This window comes from Nematolebias whitei, chromosome 8 (genome assembly GCF_014905685.2).
Source record: "Nematolebias whitei isolate Nwh7 chromosome 8, NemWhi1, whole genome shotgun sequence".
NCBI lineage: Eukaryota > Metazoa > Chordata > Actinopteri > Cyprinodontiformes > Rivulidae > Nematolebias > Nematolebias whitei.
Window position 1 is genome coordinate 13,041,633 of NC_056505.1, and position 18,945 is coordinate 13,060,577.

At 40.5% G+C, this 18,945-nt stretch overlaps 1 protein-coding gene across 1 annotated transcript in view; it reads left to right on the forward strand.

Annotated features, from left to right (window-relative positions):
- The window catches only part of msh3 (mutS homolog 3 (E. coli)), a 58,412-nt gene that overhangs the window by 37,975 nt on the left and 1,492 nt on the right, over window positions 1-18,945 (forward strand). The window contains exons 21-23 of the mRNA XM_037680294.1: window positions 5,718-5,904; window positions 16,281-16,413; window positions 16,587-16,755. Coding sequence (XP_037536222.1) covers window positions 5,718-5,904; window positions 16,281-16,413; window positions 16,587-16,755 — 489 coding nt within the window. The remainder of the gene's footprint in view (window positions 1-5,717; window positions 5,905-16,280; window positions 16,414-16,586; window positions 16,756-18,945) is intronic.

Sequence of the window (18,945 nt, forward strand, 5' to 3'; positions counted from 1 at the left end):
GCCCCCCCCCCCCCCCCCCAAAAAAAAACTGTAAGTATAAACGGCGCACTGTGCAGCTCAGAACGTGTCTCAGGACGTCCCACCCCCTCTTCCGACAAAAATCACGGACGAGATGGGCGCCCTGCCATGGCAAGTTATCTAGGGGAAACACTGTAGTGGACCAATCAATTTGTTGGTGATAAGATGGTTTCTGGGAAATTCTGGGATGGTTTTCTTGAAGTTCTTTGGATGAAGCACGAAATGTATCAACAACAAAATAAACCATCCAGATGACCTGACTTAACTTTGTTGGATTTTTTTACCTGGATTATTGAGCGTGAACTTTGATGTTTTGAACCACTTTGGCTATGGCTGCCTCGGAGGAGTCGATGGAGGAGAGGGCGGGCCCCAGAAACCATCTTATCACCAGCAAATTGGTTGGCCCAGTATGTGAGTGTGCTGCAGAATTTGTTGTGGCTTCTCGGACTGATGAAGTTCTTTGGATGAAGATGAAATGTCTCCGAAAAAAAAAAAAAAGAAACCATCCAAATGACCTGACTGAACTTTGTTGGACCCACAAATAATGTTTAAATCTACCATAAAAACTGTTAGTGTGTCATTTTGTTTAGTATTTGTTAGCACTGTCACACCGTTAGTACACAAGTTCAATTATAGTTCTTTCAGTGCAGTACTTGGAATCCATAAAGACTAACCGATTCTGTTAAAGTGTCTGATAAGTGTAAATGCAGCTAAACATGCTTTCTGAGGAGATAAACAGTGTTAACAAATGGGAGTCTATTTTGAGGGTTTGTGAGTTTGTGTTGGAAAGGAGGACTCATTCAAACCAGCAGGACATCCAGCTGGTGGAGTATGCTTTTGTCTTTGCTGAGCTTCATCATCATCATCATCAGATGTCAGCAGACGTCATCCTAATCTGTCTGTCCATTCTGCCCCCAGGGTAAATCTGTCAGTTTCTTTGGACTTCCTGGCACACAAATACGCACACACGTGTACACACACACACACACACACACACACACACACACACACACACACACACGCACACACACACACACACACACACACACACACACCGTACATTGGTGAATGAAATGCAGCAGCATGTTTGCTACTCCTCTTTCTTGTATGGCGTGTAACCATGGTAACCCTTGTTGGTGGTTCATTCATAGGTGCATGATGTCATTCGGTGCAGGAGAATGCAGATTTAAAGGCGAGGAGCGCAAATTGGGAAACTGATTTGGTATTTAGGGATGGATTTTATCTGAACAGTCAGTTTAGGAGAATAATGGAAACGTCTCTTAATAGAGGAGACGTGGGTCCCCCTTCCCATGGGCTCACCATCTGTGGGAGGAGCCAAAGGGGTCAGGTGCAATGTGGGATGGGTGGTGGCCGAGGGCGGGGACCCTGGCGGTCTGATCCTCGGCTACAGAAGCTGGCTATTGGGACGTGGAATGTCACCTCACTGGTGGGGAAAGAGCCTGAGCTGGTGTGTGCGGTTGAGAGGTTCCAGCTAGAAATAGTCGGACTCACCTCTACGAATGGCTCTGGCTCTGGAACCAGTTTCCTTGAGAGGGGTTGGACACTCTTCCACTCTGGAGTTGCCCCTGGTGAGAGGTGCCAAGCAGGAGTGGGCATACTTATTGCCCCCCATCTTGGTGCCTGTGTGTTGGGGTTCACCCCAGTGAATGAGAGGGTGGCCTCCCTCTGCCTACGTGTGGGGGGACGGGTTCTGACTGTCGTTTGTGCTTATGCACCAAACGGCAGTTCAGATTATCCACCCTTTTTGGAGTCTTTGGAGGAGGTGCTGGAAAGTGCACCTCCTGGGGACTCCCTTGTTTTGTTGGGGGACTTCAATGCTCACATGGGCAATGACAGTGAGACCTGGAGGGGTGTGGTTGGGAGGAACGGCCCCCCTGATCTGAACCCGAGTGGTGTTCTGTTGTTGGACTTCTGTGCTCATCATGGATTGTCCATAACGAACACCATGTTCAAGCATAAGGGTGTCCATATGTGCTCTTGGCACCAGGACACCCTAGGCTGCGGTTCGATGATCAACTTTGTCGTCGTCTCATCTGATCTGCGGCCACATGTCTTGGACACTCGGGTGAAGAGAGGGGCGGAGCTGTCCACTGATCACTGCCTGGTGGTGAGTTGGCTCCGATGGTGGAGGTGGATGCCGGTCAGACCTGGCAGGCCCAAACATATTGTGAGGGTTTGCTGGGAATGTCTGGCAGAGTCTCCTGTGAGATGGAGCTTTAACTCCCACCTCTGGGAGAACTTCGAACATGTTCCGGGGGAGGTGGGGGACATTGAGTCTGAGTGGGCCATGTTCCGTGCCTCTATTGTCGAGGCAGCTTACCGGAGCTGTGGCTGCAAGGTTGTTGGTGCCTGTCGTGGCGGCAACCCTTGAACCCGGTGGTGGACACCGGCTGTGAGGGATGCTGTCAGGCTGAAGGAGTCCTATTGGGCCTTTTTGGCCTGTGGGACCCTGGAAGCAGCTGATGGGTACAGGCAATCCAAGCGACATGCGGCTCGTGTGGTCCCTGAGGCAAAAACTCGGGCATGGGAGGAGTTCGGAGAGGCCATGGAGAATGACTTCCGCACAGCTTTGAGGCGATTCTGGTCTACTATCCGGCGTCTCAGGGGGGAAAGCGGTACACCACCAACACAGTTTATAGTGGGGGTGGTGTGCTGTTGACCTCAACTCGGGATGTCGTGGGTTGTAGGCAGAATACTTTGAAGACTTCCTCAATCCCACCGGCACGTCTTCCACTGAGGAAGCAGAGCCTGGGGACTCTGGGTCGGGCCCTCCAATCTCTGGTGCTGAGGTCACCGAGGTGGTTAAAAAGCTCCTCGGTGGCAGGACCCCAGGAGTGGATGAGATTCGCCCGGAGTTCCTTAAGGCTCTGGATGTTGTAGGGTTGTGTTGGCTTAGACGACTCTGCAATATTGCATAGACATCGGGGGAAGTTCCCCTAGATTGGCAGACCAGGGTGGTGGTCCAGTTCCCCTATTCAAAAAGGGAGACCGTAGAGTGTGTTCCAACTACAGGGGGATCATGCTCTTAAGCCTCCCGGGTAAGGTCTATTCTGGGTTTTTTGGAGAGGAGGGTCTGTCAGATAGTCGAACCTCAGATTCAGGAGGAACAGTGCGGTTTTCATCCTGGTCATGGAACACTGGACCAGCTCTACACTCTCAGCAGGGTCCTGGAGGGTGTGTGGGAGTTTGCCCAACCAGTCTACATGTACTTTGTGGACATGGAGAAGGCGTTTGACCGCATCCCTCGGGAAACCCTGTGGGTGGTCCTCTGGGTATATGGGGTACCGGACCCTTTGATACGGGCTGTTAGGTCCCTGTATGACCGATGTCAGAGCCTGGTCCGCATTGCCGGCAGTAAATCGGGCTTGTTCCCGGTGAGAGTTGGACTACGCCAAGGCTGCCCTTTGTCACTGATTCTGTTCATAACTTTTATGGACAGAATTTCTAGGCGCAGCCAAGGTGTTGAGGGGATCCGTTTTGGTGGCCTTAGAATTGCATCTCTGCTTTTTGCAGATGATATGGTCCTATTGGCTTCATCAGCTCGTGATCTACAGCTTTCGCTGGAGCAGTTCGCAGCCGAGTGCGACACGGCCGGGATGAAGATCAGTTCCTCCAAATCCAAGGCCATGGTCTTGAGCCGGAAAAGGGTAGAGTGCCCTCTCCGGGTCAGGAAGGAGGTCCTGCCCCAAGTGGAGGAGTTCAAGTATCTTGGGGTCTTGTTCACGAATGAGGAAAAAATTGAGCGTGAGATCGATAGGCGGATAGGTGCAATGTCTGCAGTGAAGCGGGCGTTGAACAGGTCTGTCGTGGTGAAGAGAGAGCTGAGTCAAAAGGCGAAGCTCTCAATTTACCTATCGATCTATGTTCCCACCCTCATCCATGGTCATGAGCTTTGGGTTGTGACCGAAAGAACGAGATCTCGGATACAAGCGGCCGAAATGAGTTTTCTCCGCAGGGTGTCTGGGCTCTCCCTTAGAGATTGGTTGAGAAGCTCTATCATTCGGGAGGCACTCAGAGTAGAGCCGCTGCTTCTCCACGTCAAGAGGAGCCAGTTGAGGTGGCTCGGGCATCTGGTTAGGATGCCTCCTGGACGCCTCCCTGGTGAGGTGTTCCGGACACGTCCCACTTGGAGGAGACCCAGAGGAAGACCCAGGACACGCTGGAGGGACTATGTTTCTCGGCTGGCCTGGGAACGCCTCAGGATTCCCCCGTAGAAGCTGGCCCAAGTGGCTGGGGAGAGGGAAGTCTCGGCCTCCCTACTTAAGCTGCTACCCCCGCGACCCGACCCCGGATAAGCGGAAGAAAATGGATGGATGGATCTCTTAATATGGATTTAAAGTAGTTTCTTCCTGTAAAAATCATTACATTTAATTTTACTTGAAATGCACCTGTTGATACTTTGATTACAGGCATTCCAGACTTTCTGTTTAATTTTTCTAGCGTTTAGAACTTCAACTAAGGTTTTTTGTTGTTGTTTGTTTTCTAATTCTATGACCTAAACCAAGGCTATTCAACTGGTAGCCCAGGGGCCAAATCAGGCCCAGGGGTGAGCTCAGTTCGGCCCACAAATGGGGTCATTCATAAATAAAACTAGATTTTAAATCATGAAACAAACTTACTTAATGACAATAACTGCTGGATGCCTGGCTCCTGAGCTCTTGGCTTTCAGTAACTGTGGCCCCCAGAGCATTTTAGTTGAATAGCCCTGACCTAAACGTTTCTGCCTCTTAACTGGTCACTCTCATAAATCTTATTTATGTCTGGAGGATGCCAACAAGGTACACATGCCTGAGACTTATTAATTATAACTCTTAAAATTGATTGTTCACTTTTGGGAAAGTGGGAATGTGGCAGTCATGAATTTATTAGATGGGTAATTAGTAGAGTTTGTACTAATATTGTTTTTTTGTTGTTGTTGTTTTTTTTTTAAAATCAGCTGCAGTTTTGTTTCACGTGTGTTCCCACATGTAGCTCTTTCAGTGTTTTGGGGGGAAAATTTCAGTGAAAGTGCTCAGTTATATAGCTTTTACTGTTTAAGATTGACCTTTAAAATGTTGTTTGAGCAAATTAATAACTCTGAAAAATAAAGGGTACTAAGCATAAAAAAGGGATGGGATGGCAAAAGACAAAACATTGTTTTATAAACCCTAGTACACAAAGTTGTAATTATTTGTATTGTTTAGATGATGCAGTCACCTGCTGCTGATTGCAGAGAACATGAGGAATAAGATTATGCTCTAACTTAGCAGATGTTAATTGTCATGGACGTAAACGAGTGGTGGGTGTAAATTAATTGTTCCATCCTGCTTAGTTTGCCACAGTGATAGTGGAAGTCATCAATCATAGCGACTGGGATGTCTCCAAAACAAAACGAATGAGGCATTCCATGAGTTTTCTCTCGACTTGGCAGCTGTTCCGATGAGCTCTGTGCTGAGTGCCAGACAAAAACTGTTTTAATTTCACTGAATATTCAACAGTTTATGTGACATTAGGCTTAATAAAGTGTTGATGTGACGTCTGTTACCGTTATAATCAAAACCTTTGTAAAATTTTCAATTGTATAACTTTCATTAGTAGTTCTGTCAGCAACTTATTACTATCTCAAAAATGTAATTCTTACGTAGGTGTGTTTGGACAAACTGCTAATTTCAACTTCTTTTTTTTTATGCTCTGTTTAGGATGGGTGCTTCAGACAACATCTACAAAGGGCGCAGCACGTTCATGGAAGAGCTGACGGAGGCCTCAGAGATAATTTTCCATGCGACAGAACGCTCACTGGTCATCCTAGATGAACTGGGACGAGGGACGAGCACCCACGATGGGATTGCCATCGCCTATGCCACGCTGGAGTACCTCATCAAAGACGTACGTTTAACTTCTGTGCGTTTGTGAACAGAAACCTTTATTGGAGCGTCTCATTTGAAATGTTTGCTTTTGGTTCGAGGTGTAGACGTCAGTGTGTGCATGTGTGTGTTTATGATTGTTTACAGTAAGATAAGCCACAAGAGGTGCTTCAGCAACAAAGTATCTCAGTAAGCAGAGGTACAGAGAAACTGGATCTATAATGTCATTTGAGAGCAAGATGTATAAAAGAAGAGAGAAAAGAGAAGAAACCTCCAGAGACTTGAGTATTAGACCACAGCAGCCCTCGTTTAAACACGATCAAGGCTAATGGCAGACTGCTCAGCGCTTGAATTATTCATCGCTTTACACTTGGTCTTATATTTGTCTTTACTTTACCCTAAATAATCCATAAAAGCAGCAAATAATTTTCTGGTCAGTTATAAACAAAAGAGAAAAAAGTTGATTGACTGCAAGCTGTTTGTCAATGAACTCGACACATCGACACATTCGTCTATGAGCTTACTGGAAATTGTGTTCAGACTTAATCATACTGGGTTTTTTTCCCCAACGCTGTTTCGTGCTCTGGTTCAAAATGCTGCAGCCCTATTTTTAACTAGTACAGGCAAAAGAGAGCACATTACTCCAGTTTTGGCCTCCCTTCACTTGCTCCCGGTTCACTTTTGAATTTATTTTAAAATCCTTCTGTATGTTTTTAAATTTCAGAACAGTTCTGCTCTCTTATCTCATTGATCTGCTGCAGCCATATGTCCCCCAGCGCTCTCTGAGGTTAGCAGACGCGATGCTTCTATTGGTTCCAGGCACTGGTTTTAAGCTCAGAGGTGACAGGGTCTTCTCTGTTGCAGGTCCAAAACTGTGGAATGAGTTACCACTGCATGTCAGGCAGGCTCCCTCTCCCACTGTTTTTTGTCTCGTTTAAAAGCACACTTTTATTCCCTGGCTTTTGACACTGTGTGAGCTGATTTAACTTGTCTGTATTCTATAATGTTAGCCATTTACTTCTTGTCTTTATCTATTTGGATCTATGAGTTTTATCCTGTGTCCTTTGCTTGTTTGTTTTTGCTGTACAGAAGTTTGCTTGGCCTTGTTGTTGTTTTAAGTGCTTTATAAATAAAGTGGTATAGTATGCTTCGTAATAAATTAAGATAAGATACTTTTATTATCCCAAAATAAATTGGAATTACAGTGGTTAGATTTCCTTAAAAATTTGTGTACAAAAAGGAGATAAATTCACTTTTAACCAAAGAGGAAAGAAGTAGCTGGGGATTAAAGGTTCACTGAAGATTTCATATGAATTTGGAGCTGTGTGGTGCTTTTGGCTTCAGCTTGAAGTACTGGTTCCTAGAATCTGTATGCTTATCAGAATCCACTGCCTTTGTTTGCAGTTAATGACCATCTTGTGAGATGTTGAACCTACATGGATTTACACAATCACTTTATAGCAATAGAACGTCCTCATGAAGAAAAATGAGGCTGCACACCGATGTGACTAAGAGAGCGGCTACGGTCAGAACCCCTCAGGGTGTTGTACAGTGTTATATGTACTGCAGAACAAAAGAGTACTACACTGAGAGAACAACAACGATGAGCGAGCTTTTATATCAAGACTGGCAGCTCAATCAGTGCATGCTTGTCCACATTTTTAACTATTTGTATTTACCTGTTTAGTGTTGAATAAATAGATCAATACCTTAAGCACAGAAAACTCATTACTGCCGTGTGACGTGCTTCAGGTTACGGCACCAATCAGGACACCCAGCTGTTCATTTTCTCAGCTGCCTGCAGTGTAACATTGAGGCAACGCAGAGGCATGAGGCTTTGCTTGTTTTAGCTCCTTGTAGCAGCATTTCTTTAATTTCAGCCTGAGTTCCAAAACTGTTTCCATTATTTGTCATCCCTACAACATGTGCAGAAATCAAAGTTTTACACTTTGGCTTTGCCCGTTTTCAAAGAAATGTGTACATTTTTATTGACATTATGTATTTTCAGATTATAAAATGCATTTATTCTATTATATTTTACAGAGACAAGTGTAACTGCTAAAAGGTTGATTTGTTTATCTCCACAGTTTTCCACAATGTGTTGAATTTGTGCTCATACTAACTGCTGTTACAACCAAGCCTTTTTTTTTTAAACTTAAATAAACGGAAGAAAAAAAAAATAGCAAGAAAATTTGTGTTTGGTCATACAGTAGTCCCTCGCTACTTCACACTTTGTTTATCACGGTCTCGCTCTATCGCTGTTTTTCAAAATAAGATTAGACATGACACACACTTGACTGATTAATGGATGAGCCGCACGACTGGCATGGAATTTTTATTTTAAATAAATTATTTTACATTAAATTATTTAGCACCTGCTGCACCTTTGTGCAGCCCACAGCTAAAGGAAAAACTTTCTGCTGCATGTGCCAGAATCTCTGCTCTGCCACAGAGAAGTGGGCGTGGCCAAGAGCAGCCAGAAAGAGGGAAATCATGACATTCTGTGCTCTTTTAGAGCTTTCCAGTTTAGAAAAATTGTTTAAAATATTGCAAGAGTGCGGGAAGGGTTTAAAATGTCTTCATATATATATATATATATATATATATATATATATAAAATAAATTACTACTTACTACTTGTACTACTATTCCTACTTCACGGTTTTCCGCTTATCACGGGGCTTCACGGTACAGATCCCCCACGATAAACGAGGGACTACTGTATTTTTCTTTGTTGTAACAATGCGTCTTGTCAGAAAGTTTTGCACCATTAAAAAGCTTCTTAATATTATTCAATTGGATTTTAAATTATGCTAAATGTGTTTGGAACGTGTGTGTGGGTTAAGCAGCAAAGTTGTGTGTGAGTTGCGCTCATGACAAACTTGCCAAACCTTCTCTGCCAATGCCAAACAGCTTATTCTGCTGTTGACTTGTTGTGAGCTTCTGGTACTCCAGGTGCTGACAATCAGGTGCCTGACTGTCGGCATTAAATTGCCAACATGTCTTGTTTCTTCCGACTTCAATCATCAAATCCAAAACAACACAGAACAAGAGTCAACAGCAGAATAAGCTGTTTGGCATTGTCAGAAAAGATTTGGCAAGTTTTTCATGTGTGCAGCCCACATACTCAACCCTGCTGCTCAATCCACAAATACATTTTCCCAACAAATGTGGCGCCATTTAGGGAAATAAAAATTTCCAATAGTGTAAGATTTGATGCCATGAAGCAGTGTTACAACTAAAAAATCTTAAGCAAAACATGCATTTTGTTACTTTTTTAGCCAAGTATGCATTCTTGACCAATGTGATCTTTGGTGAGACTTTTTGTTTTTTTTTAACTTTTATTTCTGTTTTGGTATCTGAAAAGATGCATACAAGCAATAAGCTGAGGTTGGTTTATAATATCAAACTGCTAATGCTGGCATTAGATCTTTACCAAATATTTAGAACAAAGATACACCATCCATCCAGAAAGGCAAATATTTTAGCATGAATACAACAGAAGCTCATTGAGTGTTTTTTTTTTTTTAACAGATGGTTTTTGAGTGTGGTATGTTGCAGTTTCTTTTGGGAGAGGATTTTTCAAATCAGATGGTCTTCACTGACCTTAGAGTGCAAGTCTTTAATCTCTTATTCAAAGCGTTCTGCTTTTCTCTGGAGGTATTGTGGTAAAGCACACCAACAGCTGTTTAGTTCACGTCAGGGCACCAAACAGTCTGCAGGATTTTAAATATTTTATTTATTTTTTTGTTTGCTTTCTTTATTATTAGGAATAAAAGTGCAGAGCCAGATTTGCTGTTTTCTTTTAAACTTTGCAACTACCCACTTTTTATCTGGTTGGAGAACTGAGCATCACATAGTTTTGCTTTTTGCGGTCAAACATCAATTTTTGATTTAGCCATCTACTGGTTTGCAGGCGTTCCAGATGTTGGAGCATTTGTTGAGTTAGCTAGTTCTGCAAAATGCTTTAATGTTTTTGCCCATTATTTGTTTCTGTACTTGGTTTTGTTAAACTTTTCAGAACATTCTCTAGTACGTCATTTTTGGGTTTGTTGGATTCAGGACTAAAGTGCGACCTGAGTTTATGTTAGATTTAGGGTAAGGGACAGAAATGAGTTGGTCAACACAATGTCTTAATAAGAATAGAAATATGAACGTGTTTTATGTGTGTATCTGTTTGTTTGTTTTGTAACTTTAGCAAAATATCCAACAATTTTCAGTCAGGTCATCTGGACAGTTTTTTCTTTTTTGTGCTGAAACATTTCACCTTCCATCCAGATGGCTTCATCAGTCAAGGAAACACACAACACAAAAGTGAGTCTTCCCAACAGCTTACTCCAAAGTGGAACAAACCGGTTATGTTGGTGCTAAGATGGTCTCTTTGGCACGCCCCCTCCTCTGGTGCCGGCCCTCTCCCTCGTCGACAATCATATCAAACTGGTTCAAAACCAACAAAGTCCATGCTCAATAATCCAAAATATCAAAAATATCTTATGAACTCTCGAAGTATCAGTAGATGTACAACTAATTACCTTTTAGAGTCAACCCAATTTAAGATAGCCACCAAAGCTAAGCAACCTTTGCAAACACAAGAATGGCTATAACTCGATAAATTTGACAAATTTTGAGTTGAATTTAGTTTGGTAGTAGATAAGAGCCATTCCCAACACCCACCCAGAGTGCTCACACATCTTGACATATCATACAAGATCACTCAAGGTTGGGCTAAAAGAACTATAACCATTGTTTGTCATCATGAGAGGATCGTGGTTTAAAACGGGCATGAAAGGCAGTGGGTAGTAGGTTAAAGGGCTTCAATTTAGCCACTGATGTCAATAGTTTGAACAGTGAAACTATAGTTTTTTCTTTTTTGGGGGCCGACAATAGTCTCTTTGTGATTTAAATGCAATTAACTACACTGGCCAAAAGCCCTATCCCGTTTAGACTGAAATAAATCCCAGCATGCATGAGTTCACAGTCACAGCTGTTGTTCATAAGTTTCTGGAATTTGTCTTTAGTTCTGCCTTATGCGTATCAAAGCTCAAAAGCTGGATATGGGCCTTGAGTTCTGATATTTAATATGGGTTTGATTTTTCTCTTCTTGGGTTTTAGTCCAGCAGGTTTTATTTGCCTTGAGTTAGCCATGATCAAATATAGATGAATAAACATTTATCTTCAGAACGTCATTCCAGTTTTCATGTTCTGCCATGTTAGTCTCTGCAGAATATAAAGGTTATGTAATTCTGCTGGAAAACAGAATAAAAATGTGTTTGCAGCAGAACATGGAGCAGGAAGCTGCTACTGGCAGGAGGAGGGAGAGCCTCACCTTGTATAACTGCCTCGATTTGTCAGATGAATCTTGCTGTTAGAGGAAAGTAAAACAAAAAGGGCAGAAAAGAAGTTTACAGTATACTTTACAGGAAGGAGCCTCCTCAGTAGGCTTTAATGCCGACTTCTTGACTTCTTAGTCCTTCTTAGTCCTTCTTCTGCCACTTCCTCCTCCTCTTTACAAGATGCTAACAGTTCACGTCAAAAGTTCGACAACTCCTCCTCTATCGCAGTTGTTATAGAAACGCACCTTTTCATGTCCCCAACACGTATCTGAGAAATACGGATGGGTTTCATAACGTTGCTCAGTAATAGAAACAACCTTGATCCAGACAAAGAAGTAACATGTGAGAAGAGGAGAATTGTTTTTTCTAAATCTAGTAATTAGAGATGCACAATATTGGATTGGCCGATATCCGATATGTTAAAACTTATTTGGTCGATAACCGATACCAATACTAGTATTTTTTTCCCTAGACCTACTTACAGAGACTACATCGCTTTCTCTGCTGTGGAATTAAAATACTACATTATTCTGCTTGGTCTTTGTCATTTTGGCCTGCTACCAAACGCAGATGCTAAAAAGGGGGCTGAAAATGATGTAACACTTCAACTTGGATTCTGTTTAATGTCTAATTTATTCATATTTAGTCTCTCTAACACAATGACAACACTCGAATGGTACAAATTTGTAAATTTTCACAAATCTAAACTCATGGTGCGCATGATGTCATAACATGCTAGTGCTTCAGGCAAACTTATCACTGGGTTGTTTTACAAAAACAACACCTTTCGTGGATTTAAATATATAAAACTGTGCCTTTTATGTCGGTGAGTTATTTTGATAGAATGGCCAATGTCCGATATTTAACTATTGCGAATATCGTCAGATTCCGATACCATGCCGATAACATTGTGCATCCCTACTAGTAATTGCATTTGCCAAAAGTTGTTGGTTCAGTGTTTTTCTGATTGAAATCTCTTTTATCTGTGATTTTTGAGGCACCTAATAATTTCCTCTCTGTTTGAGCCGTTACACTCGTACATACCTGAGCTTTTTGTTACTCCAACACCAAATCCTGATGTTGCGTTTACACACATTTTGACGTTGCCTCCTGCTGGCAATCATACCATGACTAAGACTTGAACGTGGCAGCGTTAATGTTGTAAAAAAGCAGTCATATCCAGTTTATTAACTGCAGATTTAAAGAACCTGAAACTGCACACTGATGTATAAATAATCGGTGCAACATAACACTGCGTGTGGGAGTAAATGGTCTAATGGGCTCATGCTGGTGCATAAAACTTCAACAATGTGTGCTGCTCAGCTCTTGGTGCCTGCATTGTTTTTATACACATTGATTCAGTGCTAGTGTTTTTAGCTTTTGCTTCTGTCATTGTTATTATGCTCGCTGGAAGATTTCATTGTCTTTTTAAAGATGTTGACGCACATTAGGACCGAAAGAAACCCTTCACGCTCTTCACTTCAGCTGCAGCTACACACTGCAACATATAAGTATGTAATGTGGCGTCACAGATTAGCATTCTGCCAGAAAATTTGTTTTATTTCACCAACAAATTGTAGGGTGAACACATCTGGGTTTTCTCTTTAACCGCTCCAAAGGTTTCCTCTTTCTGTTTATAAACAGAGAGCAGATTCAAGTTTACAATAATGAAATACATTTATAAATGAAAATTTCCTCCGAATGTCACATTTTTATATATCTCCCGGGTTATATTTCATCCTCATCTGCAGTTATGAGCAAGTTCTGTGATGTCATCAGAAATTAAAGCTTGTTTTAATTTTTCTTTGCCAGCAGTGCTCATGCTGAAATAATCTCTTATTTTTTTAATGCATTCTTTATTATGTAAAATGTGATGAAATGCAAATCTTTGAATTTGCTTTACTTGGACTTTAACCTCTCCAAGGCAACATCAGCTGACGCATTAAACTCACAGCTGGTGGAAATTTGATGATCAACAACTTCTCTAATCTCTCTTCTGTTTACACACACTTCCATATAATCATCTGTAACTCTTCAGTAGTCAGATAGGATAGCTTCACAAATGCAAACATAAATTTCTAGCAAGCAGTCTGTCTGCAGGCGTATATCTCTAGAACCAGGTGACCGTTTGCTTTTAACATGATGAAATCAGACGTGTTTTGTTTCGTCATCGAAATTCCTTATTAATGAGCCTTTTAATCATTGCCCAATCAATTCTTTCAGCTCTAATGTAGTTAGGTTGTTATTCTGTGAAGTGATGTTCTCAGTGCACCCTGGGCTGGTCTGGTAATGAGCTGCCATTAGCACCAAATCAAATCATTATTCAGATTGCAGCCTCCCTGTGTGACACTTGCTTTTGTCTCATGTTTCAGTGCAAAACAGTGGTTTGTCTATTTGTGCATATTGGTGTGATATGTTTGCATATTAGCAGGTTTTGGTCTTTGTGAAAAAGCATGTGCGACTGGGAGTGACACTATAATTGCTTTTAAGCCTGGGATTTTGGGACTGAAGCCCTGAATCTTTTCTTAATTGCACTGCATTCTCTAGACAGAAAACAATCACAAAACTTATCTATTTTAAAATGCATGTGTTTTGGTGCCTGAAAGACTGTAAATCTTAATAATATAAATAAATATTTTAAAACTGAATCTGCACTATGGAGTGATGACTATAGGCAAAGTTTAATGCACAACAGTTTATCTCTCTTCAGAAAGCAGCAGCCGGAAGCACTGTTGGATTCTGGGTAGTGTAGTTCTTTGACTGGCGTTACAGTATAGGCTTATTGAAAGAATATTACAAAATGGCGGCGCCTGTCCGAAGTATTTTTTCCCATTAACTTTTTATCCTGTACCATCCCAATCCCGTGAGTAATTTTAAAGTTGACAATAGTTGAAAAACCGCGAAAGAGCCGACTCTGCAATAGTTGAACCGCGAAGTACCGAGGATCTACTGTAATCTAAACGTAATCGTATGACACTGATGTTATAGCCCCACCCATAATTTGATTGTGTTATAGCCAGCACACAAACTTCTTGCGCCTTGTTTCCTGTTTTTTTGTGTATTTCTGTATAGCGCTGTGAACAGGACAAGTCGAATTACTATAAATGCATCGAATCATTTTTGTCGTTTCTATTTGGATAAAGAAATTTCTAGAAACAATGCCATGTGTTTACGAGGATATTTCTCTAAACAAAAATAAACTATTGTTTTGGAAAATCCGTGTTTGTGTAGACATGGTCTAAGACTTTAAATCCAAGAACATTTAGTTTTCAACAGCTTGTCACAATTTGAGGCTGATTTAAGAGAGGAAGAGGAACATTTATCACATATCGTTGCTCTCTTTCATCCATTTATGCGATTGTCTTGTTATTATAAGCAAAAAATAATCATTTTAAGCTGTCATCACTAAGGTGTTTCTGCATGCATTTAAAGGATTCTAACTGAGTGCGTGCATTACTTGCTAGTAAATGTCTTGTCTTACCATTAATTTCAGAGTTCAGTCGTGTCGTCTTTTTCTGGCCTGAGATTAAATAGGAAACAGCAGGATTAAGTGAAGAGACTTTGCCTAATCATCCTCAAGAATATGAAAAGATGTGTTTGGTGTTTTCTAGAAAAATTAAAGAGACTGAATAGGAAAATCCTTCAGTTAAACAAACCAACCCCCACTCCCATTTTTTAAAATTATGTTTGGATGAAAATATGAAGTAGTTTGAATGTTTGTTTCATTAGCTTTGTGTACTTGTATCAAAATACAAAGACTGTTCAGTAACATAATTTTTTTTTTAGGTTCGTTTTTTTTTGTTTTTTTTTAAATATTATTACATTATTTACCCATCAAATGTTTTTGTTTCACCATTTTCTGAAAGGTGTTAAAACTGCATTCAAAAGGGAACATGCATTTTAAATAAAAATACTGTTCTGTGTTGTTTTTGTGGTATTTCCAGTCAAACAAAGTATTCTCATTTCCATCTCAATTCAAGATGCAATAACTTTATTATCTTACATTTTTTCTGCATTTTATTCGATAATTTTAATCATCTAAATAACGTTCATACCTGTTGTTCCAGCAGAAGTGACACGATGACCTCCCTTCTTTCAGAAATTGCTTTTGTCGTCAGTTTTTTCTCTGGTCAGTGGTCAGTTATTCAGTCAAAATGATAAAATTATTCATAAAAAAAAAAATCTACCAAAATTGTAACAATTAAAGTTTTTATGATTTTTATGTCTGCATTCTGTGGAAACTGTAATCAAATGTAATTTATCCAACAGCTGCAATAATGCAGCGCTGGTGGAGAGGTGGCAGTTCTGCTGTCAGTAAATCTGACCAAGACAGGTGGAGGGCTGTCTCATGTTTCTTTCTTTATTTTATAGTTTTATTTACCAAAAGGACATCTTTAATAACTGTTTTTACAACAGCAGTGACATGTTTCTCTGGTGGGAGTCTGATCTGTAAACAGTGATAACGTTCCTGCTTGAGGCTTTGCCGTTTTCCACTCGATGGCTGAAAGTTGTTTTTCCACAACTGGGAACAGATTTAATTTACAACCGGATGACTCTTTTTTTTTTCTGCTGTAAAATGATAGTTTAGTATTTTGAAATGGGGTTCTGTGGAAAGTTGCAAACAATCAATATCTTACATGATGCAAATATCACTTTGAATAATCTCAGTTTGGAGAAATACAGTTGAATTTTGACCAGACTGAAGCTATTGGCTTGAAAAAAAAAAAAAACACTAGTCTAAAAAGAAATTACAGCAACATTTATGAACCATCATTCATATGAGTTGCTTTGAAATTTTTAGAATAAAGTTTTAAGACGACAGTAGTCCACTTTAGTCCGGGCCTGCTCGCCCGTTAGCTCATTAGTCTGGTCAGAAATAAAGTCCATTTCTCCAAACTGAGGGCAGTCAGAAAGCAATCTATAACAGGTAAGATATTAATTGTTCATAAACTTTCCAGAGAACACCATTTGTAGAGATCAGAAGCTAACTCTTTTTAAAACTCGGCGTGTTGACAACATTGGAAAGCTTCTGGATACTAACTCCACTCTTCATTCTGTCTCCAAGGTGAAGGCCCTTACCTTGTTTGTGACCCATTATCCTCCTCTGTGTGAGTTGGAGCAGCTGTACCCTGAGCATGTATCCAACTACCACATGGCTTTCTTACTTAATGAGCCCGACGTCTCTACTGACATTGATGGTATGTGCGTACTTTAGTGCACACATAAAAAATCTTATTGATATTTTTAGTGCAAATTAGCGTCAATGTTGTTGCTTTAAAGATGGATTTTTGTAATTTTACTTGGGAGTATTGATACTTCTTCACATTGGTGTCGTTGAAGCATTATTGTATGTAATTTGTTGTGTTGACAGATGCAGATGTTCAGCCAGAATTCATCACCTTCCTCTACCTGTTGACTGAAGGAGCTGCAGGACGAAGCTACGGCCTCAATGTTGCCCGGCTGGCTGACATCCCCGATTCCGTACTGCACACTGCCGCTCGCAAAGCCCGAGAGATGGAAAGCATGGCCAATGCCAGGAGGTAACAAACACACATTCACCCTGACCTTTTCTAAAAAGGAGAGACTCTACTTGTGTTACACATTAAAATCAGGAGCGGGACTCTGGCTGCATGTCAAACATAAAATTCACAAGTGCCTTTAAACTTTATGGCGAAATGAGACAAACTGTTGCCAGTTCAGTGTAAATCTACTCCAAAATCACCAAACATTCACTTTATTTTTCTATCAAACCCAAATTATGGATTGTTTCTGAAAGCTTTTAGACAGCTGAGCTATGAAATATTACATTTCAGAGGTGCTTCTCTGACACTGAATGTTTATTTGGGTGTCAATCAAGTCAAATGAATTTATAAAGCACATTTCAAACAGCAGCTGTTACCAAAGTACTTAACAATAAAAATCAATGGGAGTAATTTAATTTAAAAAAGGTAGTACTGAACTATTAATTAAAAGTATCAAAATAAAAGCATAAAAACACAGAACAGTAAAGTACTAAATCAAATCACACTGTAAAAACCAGTGAAAACAGGTGTGTTTTTTGCAGAGATTAAAAACAGGAAGTGTAGTGGCCTGTCTAATGTTGGGGGTGGGGGGGGGGGGGGGGGAGATTGTTCCAAAGTTTGGGGCCCATGACTGAAAAGGCCCAATCGCCTCTGAGCTTCAATCTTGTTTTTGAAACTGCCAAAAGCAGCTGATCAGAAGATGTCAGGGCCCAGGAAGGAACATATAGTTCAGTAGCTCATAGATATGAGGGTGCAAGGCCATTTAGGCACTTAAAGGTTAACAGGAGAATTTTAAAATCAGTTCTGGTACATTCAGGGAGCCAGTGAAGGGAGGATAAAACTGGTGTAATATGACCAAACCTATGGGATCCTGTTAAGAGCTGAGCTGCAGCATTTTGGACGAGCTGGAGACACGAAATGGAGACCTGAATGTGTCCAGTTGGGTAGTAATAAAGACATGGACTAGTTTTTCCAAGGTCAGATCTGGACAACACTGACTTAAGCTTAGCTTTTCTGCAGAATATAATTAATTTGTTTATTAAACTTAAAGTCAGAGTCTAAAACCATCCAGAGGTTTGTAACAGACTCCTTAATATAAGGCTGAAGAGAGTCAAGGCGATAGAGCTAAGTTCTTGTGGCTGAATAGTCTGTGAAGAAACTGCGCGGTCAATCGTGATCTCCTTAAATTATGTTGGTTGGCATCTTACTGGTTAAGACTAAAGACCGCGCTTATTATTGTCCAAACATATTTAATTGTTGTCTTTTGATATATTGCATCATTTCTGCTAATGATAAAACATGATTATAATGGTTTTAGTAATCTAATTTAGTCACATTAAATCAACCCAAGAAAAATGAGGTTTCAACATTGCTGATAATTAAGTAAATGGTGCTTTATTCAATCATGCAAATAAAAGAAACGTGAATCTCTTGTGTAGCATTAACTTATTTTGTTGATGCAAATTCAAAGACTTGCCAATTCCCATTTTTTCCAGTGATGGGCTAAACACAATGACTTCAGTCTTCTGATAATTAAAACTTGAAAATATTTGAAGCCATCCATGCCTTGATGTCATCAAGACATTTTACCAGAGGGTGAATGGAGCAAGAACTATTAGGTTTCAAGGGTATAAATCTGACAATCATCAGCATAACAATGAAATGAAAGACCATGTTTCCTTAGGATAGACTCCAAAGGGAGCAGATAGAGTGAAACAGAAGAGGTCCAAAAATAACCCTCTTTCTTTCATTGGAAGGTCCTTTAACCCTCAAATGGCCTTGACTTTATGTTTGAACTAAAACCATAAAATGTTTGACTGCTCCAGGAAAATCAGAGGGGTACAAACCCTTATAAAAAAGTTTTAGTAGGAACATTTGTGGCTTAAATTTTCTTACATGTTGAAAACGTGCCTAGCTTTGTTCCAAGAATTTAGTTGACATCAACGGATCAATTTTTCAGATACATTTCTTCTTCTTTTTTGCAAACTTCATGCTGTTTAAAACCACATATTTACATATAAACGTCACTTCATTATTCGTCAGCAGACTCTTCTCTAAAACAGTGTCTACAGTGAATATTTACTTTGATTGTAGTTTCCAGCAAAACATTGACAGACTTTTGTAAAATGTTTAATTTATTTTTTCAACTCATTATTTAACATTAAAGTTTCTAATTAAATACGCTAACATCCAGAAAACGAAAACACT